This window comes from Nicotiana tabacum, chromosome 6 (genome assembly GCF_000715075.1).
Source record: "Nicotiana tabacum cultivar K326 chromosome 6, ASM71507v2, whole genome shotgun sequence".
NCBI lineage: Eukaryota > Viridiplantae > Streptophyta > Magnoliopsida > Solanales > Solanaceae > Nicotiana > Nicotiana tabacum.
Genome location: NC_134085.1, coordinates 13571382 through 13581809, shown reverse-complemented (window position 1 = coordinate 13581809; position 10428 = coordinate 13571382). Strand labels below are relative to the sequence as shown.

At 37.6% G+C, this 10428-nt stretch overlaps 1 protein-coding gene across 1 annotated transcript; it reads left to right on the top strand.

Moving 5' to 3' along the window:
* Positions 1 to 5002: 5002 nt before the first annotated feature.
* On the top strand, positions 5003 to 5665 carry LOC142181710 (uncharacterized). Its single transcript, XM_075255148.1, has one exon. It carries the CDS (start codon positions 5003 to 5005, stop codon positions 5663 to 5665), a length of 663 nt encoding a protein of 220 aa, XP_075111249.1.
* The last annotated feature ends 4763 nt before the right edge of the window (positions 5666 to 10428 follow it).

Sequence of the window (10428 nt, the reverse complement as noted above, 5' to 3'; positions counted from 1 at the left end):
TTTGCTAAGGGGGATTGCAAGCAAACTAATAACGTACACTAAATTTGCATTAAAAACGACCTTCCAGTTTGAATTTCAAAACTAGCTCATTTGGGCTTGATAAATGAAATCAGTTGTTTATTAGAAAAACTACTGTTAATTGAACTCAAAAAAAGTAGTCGCATTATTTCGAAACAATGAATCTATATCGAAACCCATATCGAACCTATATAGGAACAAGTAATCTAACAAGAGGGTTGACACACATGGTCATCCTATCAACGTAACACCACATGAGAATTAGCTTGGGGTACATTTATCTTGAAATTAAATGGAGCCAAATATAACAAATTTGACAGTTCAAAAGTCTAGACAAAATATGTACAGGTGCTTGCCACGATTCTATATTATACTGTTATAGCTAAATCGAAACCTAATGGTTATACACATTGAAAATACGTCTGATCTAACAAACAATATTATCTAATATGTCAATCAAGATATGCATAATTCATACAGAGCAATCGTGGTTGGGACTAACTTAGACAAATACAGACCAAGCTACCATTCAAACTATTTTTGAACACAAGGATTGTAAAGTAAACAGATGTTCGTTTCTTTATTTCAGCTTCAAACTTCAAACTTTCAGCCAACAAGGTTTCAGGAGTGTGTACCTGGGAATGCTTACAATCGAAGAAGAAATGAAGTCAGTAGAATGACAATGGCAATAGAAACAGCAGCAGTAACAGCAGGTAACAAATAGAACAGCTCCCAGTGCAAGATACAGTTAGAGCCGATGGAAAAATGGCAGAAAGACAGCAGCAAACAATGCAGTAGAAACAAAACTCCAAGACAGACCAAATCCAGGAGAAACAAACAATGTGAATCAACCAATGAACTCAGCTGATACTTGAAAGAAAACAGAGTTGATTGAACAGGTTGAACAAACTGAGAATCACACAAACAAGGAAGAAATAGTTGCATATTTTCTGTATCTTTTCCTCTCTCGTAGGTGTCTGTATATATCTAACAATCAAATCTCCAAAAAGTCTGAGTTTAGTCTAAAGATCTACCTGCCTTCTCCTTTTTCAAAATTTTTTGTTTTCAAAATCAATTCAGTTCCCAAAATTCAATCTCAGTCCTCCCTCCCTAATATCAGATGTCTTCTTGCTTTTAACTGATGGAAGTTCCCCCTTTTATAGCTTAAATTCCACCCTTTTACAGCCTGTTAGACAATCAGCCCACCTCCCATGTGTTGTCCTCTTTTCAGTTCCACTTAGCCATTTAAGTATTAACCCCCCCCCAACCCATCACATTCCTTGGCAGACTTACCCTTTTAAATGAGGTTTAATACTTTTTAAACTAAAGCAGGGGAATGGGCAGCAGAATATGTCTGACAGCACATGCTGTCAAACTATTTTTAAATCAAAAAGCCCTTTATGCAGGAACCAGGCTGTGCACAAATGTACCTGTGGTGCACAAATGCACATGTTGTGCACAAGTGCACATGCCCTCCAATTCAGAACTTAAACAAAACATTCCTTTTACATTTCTGATTCAAATTAACAACTATAAGTAAACAAACTCAGTTCCTAATTGATTCAAGCAAATGCTTAGCAGAAGTAAGTCGATTTGTTATTGTTTGGACAACTGAAACTAATTGACAACATATGTCGACTCGACTATACTAGTTATAACACATACAATCGAAACCAAAAATCAGACATTTAACAGTATCGAACACATGATTCGAATTGTACTGACTAAGCAAAATTGTACTCGAGGAATCAGTTGGTCAGTTCACATTTGAAATTCAACTAATTGCACAACAAATACATACATACACATTATCAGAACAATTAGGAGAAGGACTCAATCAAACAACAGGGGTTCAGGCAAGGTGGACAGGACACAGTTGGTAAAATTCGAAACACAAATTTCACAACAACATGAACAGCCTTTTAAACAATCACATGGACTAAAACAAATAAAGAAAAGAAAGCAAAACTCACCTTAAACCCCGAAAAATCGAAAATCTTAACTTGGATTCGAACAGACCTTTCTTAAGGCTGAACGGACTTTAATCGAAGTGTTTCTCAGATGAGAAACACTTCGATTAAGGTCCATTAGACCTTAATCTCTCCGGCTTGAACAAGATACGGACCAGTGATGAGGGACCCTAAGGTTCCAAAAATTAGATCTGGGATTCATTCTTCCCTGGTCAGATTCGGACCAAACCAAGCATGGTTTGGTCAAGAGGGGGGTCTGGGGAGTGTCTGGTATGAATTTAGGGCAGATCGGTGTAGATCGAGTTTTGACTCGAATCTTCAAATGAAGATTCGAGAAGGTGGGATGGGATTCGAGCTGAACGGTTGGTGGATCCATGTTCAGGGTGTCAAGGTGGTCCTAGTGTGTTAAGGTGAAGGTCACCGGCGTTCATGCCGCCGGGTTTCTGGTGAAGGGAGATGGGGGCGGCTAGGGTTTGAAGGGGAAGGGTTTGGTGAAGACGAAGGCTGGGGTATTGGATAGGGGGGCAGGGTATGGTGAGGGGCTTATATATGGAATGGGTGGGTTGATCTCAGCCGTCGGATCAATCGAAATCAATGGCTTGGATCTGAAGGCTTAGGGGAAACGGTGTCGTTTCATCTAAAGGGGGTTTGGGTTGGTCCAGGTGGAAATGGGTCGGGTTCATCAGGGGTTATGAGGAAGTGATCTTGGCCGTTGATCAATCTGAGATCAACGGCCCAGATCAGACTGGATTAAAACGGCGTCGTTTGGACGCTCTGGGTATCAACTGGACTGGACCGGGTGATTTGGGTTGGGTTGTCTGTTTGGGCCCTGAATTAAGGTGAAAATCAGCCCAAACTGATTTTCAAACCCAATTTTGCACTCTCTTTTATTATTTTTTTTTATTTTAGAACAAAACTTAAGTAAATAAAAATAAAATTTCATAAACACTTAATACAATTATTTGCACACGCATAAAAATATTTTAAAACAGGTAAAATCAAACAAAACAAAATCACGGACAAAGATGCCTATTTATGATTTTCTATTTAACAACCGGGTTACGGTTCAAATTATGCATGACACATACATTTTTTGTATTTTGTTTTAATAAAAATAAAAATGGGAAAAAATCATAAATAATTAACAAAGTGCCATGTAAAAATCCAAAAATTGTACAGCAGGACCAATTGTTATTTTTTTTATTTCTTTTGGAGCGATTGTCGCGCGAAACAAAAATCACGTGCTCACAGTCATGTAATTAAAGTGCTAAAGAATTACATCTGTAATGGACACACAAGCAGGTGGCCAGCCACATTTGGTGGTTGCGCTGCCTACACAACCTCCTCCAAACATTGCACAAACATCAGAGAACACAAATAACAAGAAACAGCCGATGGATTACTCCAAATTTCTGAAACCTTGCACTTTAAATGATGCAATGCAGGAGCAACAGGAAGTTAAGCCAATTCCCATTCGACCACCTACAATATTGAACGGAGAACATGTTATTCAGTTCACAGAAGTAGAAGTAGAAAGGATGGATATCATCGAAGGATAATGATCATGTTCAAGTAGCTAACAAGTTTGCAATATTACAAGGGATGGATGAAGAGGAAGAACCTGTTAGTCAATTGGCAATGGTGGCAGCTAATGCAACAACAAACAGTTCATCACTTCATAACCAAGCATCTATGAAGCAAAAACCAAAAAATATGGTCAATAATGAGGGAAAGTTAAATCCAGCAGCACAAGCTTTTCATATTAACTCTTCGGGGATTGGTTCCACTAATTGTCTAGTCAATGGAAATGAGGCATCAAAAGCAAAAAATGATACTGCACAATGGGTAGAAAGAAGTTTCAAGGATAAAACAAGAGAAGGAATAGTGAAGATAAATACATCATGCCAGGAAATCCCATCACAAGATACATTAGTGAACAAGGTACTTAATAAAACTCTAAATTCTCAAGCAGAAGGGTCAAAATCGTCTACATTTAAAGAAAGAGTGCAAGGCTGTGGAGGCAGGCTATAGGATGCACAAAGGGAATACGATTCAGAGGAGAACGAAGTACCACTAGGAGCACAAGCTGACGAGGAACCAAATGAGAAGGACAAAAAAGAAGATGAGCAAAGTGTAAATGGAGAGCTCAATGCCAATGACAACAATACAACTGGTAATTTTTTAATAATGGGAGGATCAGAGGTAAATGATCCTGGAGGAACAGAAGAAGATAAACATCAGAAATCACAAGAAGACCCACAAGGACACAACACAACAGAGAAGGAGAAACAGACAAAACAAAAAACAAAAATAGTAAATGTTACTGTTACATTGGAGAAAAACCTGTTGCAGCTGTTAAAACAAGGAGAAGAGAAGGCCTTGGTCCCTAAAAAGAATGCATTTGGAGTTACATCAGGAGGGAAAGAAGACAATGAAGAAGGAGAAGATCCTGGTAGATCAGGATACGACATGGATCAAGAATCAACTACCCAACACCTTATGCATGCTGCAAGGCAAGGTGACTTATCACCTACGAAAGTGGAAAAGGCAAAATCGGCAGCAAAAGGTAAGAAGAAGCAACAAAAAGATAATTTGGCAGTCCCAAAACCTGGGGTGCACACAAGGAGAATGCTAACTAAATCAAACAATTAGTGATGAATGCTCTCATTTGGAATATAAGGTCAGTCAACACACAACAGGCCTTTGAAAGGGTGACAAAAATGCACAGGAAAAATCACTATGAATTTGTAGGATTAATGGAGCCAAATCAACAAGCAAAAAAACTGGAAAGGTACAGAAACAAGATAGGATTTGCACAAGAAATTTCAAATGTTTCAAACAAGATCTGGGCTTTCATAGATGAGGTATTTGAGGTAACTTCTATGTACAATATGGTGCAACAATTAACACTAAGATTGTTTCATACTGAATCGCATGTGGAGTTTGTCCTAACATTGATATATACTAAGTGTGATGCAATTGATAGGATAGAATTATGAGATTCATTATATGCAATGGCAAGGGATATGGATGCACCATGGATTGTAGGAGGAGATTTCAATGTAATATGGGATGAAGAAGAGAAGTTTGGTGGGTTACCTGTGTCATTGAATGAAATTGATGATTTTCGACACTGCGTCAACACTTGCAATCTCTTCGACCTTGGATTTAAAGGTAGCATTTTTACATGGTGGAATGGGAGAGCAGAGGAAGACTGTATATTCAAAAGGCTAGATAGATGCTTGGCCAATCTTCAGTTCCAACAAACATTTCCAGGAATAGAGGTGCAACATTTGTCAAAGACTGGTTCCGATCATAGTCCAATGTATCTGAAGTGTGATATCGAGAATCCACCAATTAAAAAGCCTTTTAAGTTCTTGAATTTCTGGGTGGAACATGCAACTTTTAAAGATGTGGTGAAAGAGAATTGGACAGCTGATTTCAGTACAAATCCTTATATTCTTTTTAATCATAAGTTAAAAAAACTAAAGAAGGCCCTTTCACTGTGGAGTAAGGCTACATTTGGAGATATTTTCCAAAAGATAGCAAGCATGGAGGAGGTAGTGATGGTTCATGAAGCAGAATTTGAAGCAAATCCTACAGGGATGAACAGGGAAAGGCTACAAAAGGTTCAGGCAGAATTGATCAAATGTCTTGCACTAGAGGAGAAATATTGACAACAAAAGGCAGGCATGACTTGGTTCAAGGAAGGGGATAGAAACACTAAGTTCTTTCACGCACAAGTGAGAGGTAGGAGGAAGAGACTTCAGCTTAAAATAATTCAAAAGAGTAGAGGAACATGGATTGAAGAAGAACAAGAAATTGCAGAAGAGGCTATCAAATTCTACGAGGAACAGTTCACAGAAGCAGCTACTCCTTCATCATTTGATATCCTAGAGCATGTTCCTAATCTGATTAACACTGAGCAGAATGCAGAATTGATTAAGCAGCTAACAAAAGAGGAGGTTAAAGTGGCAGTACTCGGACTAAATGGTGATAGTGCTGGGGGGCCAAACGGTATGACATGCAAATTCTATCATTCTTGTTGGGACATAATAGGGGATAACCTGTACGACATGGTGAGGGCTTTTTTCAATGGTCATGAGCTACCCAAGTGTGTAACACACTCCAACCTAGTTCTGCTACCAAAGAAAAAAGAAGTTGTAATTTTTTCTGATCTAAGACCAATAAGCCTCAGTAATTTTTCAAACAAGGTTATATCGAGGGTCGTGCATGAAAGGCTAGTGAAATATCTCCCAAGTCTGATATCGGAGGAACAATCAGGTTTTGTTAAGGGCAGGAATATAGTAGAAAACTTCCTTCTAACTCAGGAGATAGTGACTGACATTAGGCTTAGAACTAAGGCTGGACCTAATGTCATCCTAAAGCTAGATAAGACCAAAGCTTATGATAGATTATCTTGGCTATTCCTAACAAAGGTCTATAATGTATGGAGGGCTGTAGTTATTTCGAGAATCCCTCTCATGTGCGCACATGGATTAATATGGAAAGTGTGAAGCCTGTCTCCTGGTCTGGGCAGCGCAATCGAGTCAAAAGGATGCAGGAACAGAATAACAAAGCACACGCGTGCAATGGCCTGTTTCAGAAAACATTGATACACGCATGGAGGGTGGCAGCTGCCACAACCAAAGCATCTGGGACGTGATTTTTGGGAGTAAAATAACATCAGGGAGGGACGCATGCTTTCACTTAGAAATACGTGTTGGAAGCTAGCATCTGGGATGTGATTTGTAGGGATTAAAATAACAAAAGGGAGGCACGCATGCTCTCAATGCACGCTGGCTCAAAGCTTGATGCACGCATGCTTTCACTGGACATCTTTTGATACTTGAGCATGTAGTAAATTGGCTCAAAACGAGAAATGGTAGAGCATGTCCAGCTCTCTCTTCGACAAAGCCAGTAATTAAATAATGCCCATCCATTAAACAAGGGCCAGTGCCTTCGGCGCAGCAACAACAAGTATACGAGTGGGATCAGAAGAGTAAACGAACGCGTCCAGTTTCCTAGGAGGCACCACTAGGTCGACTTTCCATGTGGAGAGATTGCAACTAGATAGAAGCAAATGCGAAGGAGAAAGACGTCGACTAATGCATGGATTTTAGTTATACAAAGTGTGATATCAACTTTGAGTACTTTACTCAACTTTGATAATAGGTATTATGTAGTTTACAAAATTTATTTCGTGCACCTTTTAATACTTCATGACACTTTGTTTTTCCATTTATGTATTAATGAAAACCAACCCTAGGCTATGCCTAGTGGATTGCTTAAAAAAAAAACCCTATTACATTAAACTCACTAGAAAGAAAAATAATTAGCACACCAATTCTGCCACAAGAGAAATGGCAGAAGCATAATATCTTCAACGTCAACCAAATTTTAAACAAAAAAGTAGAGACAAATCTAAAATCTTCACGAAAGCTCCCATAAAACGTCATATCCGAAAAAAGTCCACTGAGGTCCATTTCTAACATGCTTCGACATAGCAGCGATTTGTACCAAGAGAACACCAGAGAATACGAAGTCTTTATGTTTTGAATGCATCGGTGTATTTCCGTTTGGGGAGGAAAGGGTAACATAGTCTTTTTATATTAATTTTAATAGACTAGTGACTACTATTGCTATGCATTAAAAATACTGGATAAAAAATAAAAATCAGCTTAAACAGTGGCTACCCCACGCCATTTCTATGATAAAAAATCTAATGGACTACACATCGGGCCTTAGCACACTGGCCTTGTCATTTAAAAATTAGGCTACTGTCATAACGCTTGTCGTGACAAGTTTTAACATTTAATTTTCAATATTATTTTTTAATGTAATTTTAATATATAAATTTTATTTTAAACAAGACAACAATAATTTATATGCTTTAATCTAAACAAGTTTGATATATTTTACTTAAAAATATAAAATAATACATGATGGATACTATATTGAAAGTTAACGAACTACAATAAAAACAATAACAACAAACTCTGTGTAATCTTACAAATGAGGTGGTAGTTTGTACGCAAACTTTATCCCTACTTTGAAAAAATAAAGAGGACATTTTTTGATAGAACTTCGGAAAATAAAAGATCAGTATATCACGACTCGAATTTCCAACAAAAGGGATCGTGATGGTGGCTAACGTCACTTGCTAGGCAAGCCAACAAATAGCAATAAGAAAGATAATGCGAAATGTAATTAACATAACACCATAAATAAATGATAAAAATCAGAAGAATTAGATCAAATCTAAAACCCACATCCATCAAACATCTCTTTAAACTGGACTCATTGAGTACATGCGCCTACAGATTTAGTTAAATTCAAGATCTGGAATGGTACGTTGTTCGAAATAAATAAACAGTAATAAGACTATAAGAAGGAAAACTCCAAGGACTGCGAATGAGAATGCAACACTACCTCCGATCTCCTCCACCAGCTAGCTAGTCTATCCTATGAGTACCATCGGAACCAACACCAAAATCTGTACAAGAAATGTAAAAGTGTAGTATGAGTAAAACCGACCCATATACTTCGTAAGTGTCGAGCCTAACCCAGACGAGGCAGAACAAAGCTAAGACAAGACACCTACATATAAGACTCTGTAATTAAGTAATGAGAAATAACAAGACGAGATAACAAGTAAAATAGCAAGTAAGATGACAAGATAAATAACACATGTGAAAGATAACAAGTATAAAAGTAAGGAGATAAAGAATAAGAAAGTAAGGGAAAATAAGACTAAAGTAAACCATAATTTTATGCTCCCACAAGAAACTCCAAACAAGCCTTTCAAAGATAATCGCAAAGCAACATAATCAAGTCCTCATTTCATATAGTAAAATAAAGAACAAACAATACCAACAAAAGGCACGACATTACCTTTCATGATTTCACTCTCCGCCGAGTCCAAATATGTGATTTGTTTCAAGATTCTACCTCAAATTGAGGTCTAAATCTCTAAAATATAAAATCTTAAATTTCTACTCAATGAAAATTTATTTTTATGCATGAATTTCAATGAAAAAGTATCTCAGCGCATCCAATTGTGACAATCACAAATACGACAAAAGCTTCACAAATGCAAGGTCTGGAAGTCTCGTAAATGCTAACAAAGCTTCGGAAATGTGAAGCTGCCCCAACTCCCCCCAGCATAGCAAATTCGAGCAAGCACTCACAAATGCGAGACTCACATTTGCAAATAGTTTATCGCAATTACGACGTCTGCAACACCATAAAAACTGAAACCTCTTCCAAAATAGTCTGAAACTTATTCGAAACTCACCCGAACCCCTCGAGCCCCAATTCAAATATCCACACAAGTGCAATAACATCCTACAAACTCACTCATAAGCTCAAATTATCAAAATAACTTCTAAAATCAAGAATTAAGCATCAATACTCAAAAATTTCAAAGTTCAAAACTTCAAATTTAACTTTTCACAATAAGAGCCAAAATGAACTCGAGTAACTAGGGACCCCAACCAAACATGTGTACAAGTGCAAAATCATCATATGAACCTACCAGAATCGCTAAAATACTGATCTGATTTTATTTGCCAATAATATTGATCGTGGTCAACTCTAACCATTTCAAAGTTCAAAAATCAAGTTTTCTTTGAAAAATTATATTTAACCTTTCTGAAAATCAATACGGACCACACACGCAAGTCACAAATCATCAAATAAGGCTATGAATGGTTACAAATCACTGTTACGACCCGGATTTTCCACCCTCGGGAGTCGTGATGACACCTACTAGTGAAAACTAGGCAAGTCAACCATTTGTATTATTTACCATTTTTCCATTTTAATCCTTTAATAATTAAGAACCAACATCATATAAATAGCGAAATTTAATAAGCGAAAGACTGAAATGTAATATTTTAATAATGATACCAATATCAATCCACAACATAAACTACCCAAAACTGGTATCACAATTTCACCGACTGTCTAGGAATACTACAAATAAAGGTCCGAAATGATAAATACAATGTTGTCTCTGAAATACATAAAGGAGATAGAATGAAAGGATATAAGGAGACGCCAAGGCCTGCGGACGCCTGCAGGACTATCCCGGGTCTCTGAATGGACTGAAGGCGGCAACCCAAAGCTAAGGTCCGAAAGCTGCAGCACTGGGATCTGCACATAGTACAGAGTGTAGCATCAACACAACTGACCCCATGTACTGGTAAGTGCCTAGCCTAACCTCGACGAAGTAGTGATGAGGCTAGGACCAAACTACTAAATAAACCTGTGCAGTTAAATCATATACATCGGAAAATAAAGGCAGAACTTCACAATTTAAAGATAGGAAGGGGGAATCATGCTGCGGGGTACAACAAGTATCAACATAAAACCAACAGTTAAATGTAGAGAAAACATAACTCAGTTATCTATAAAAATTAGTAAATCAAAGACAAGT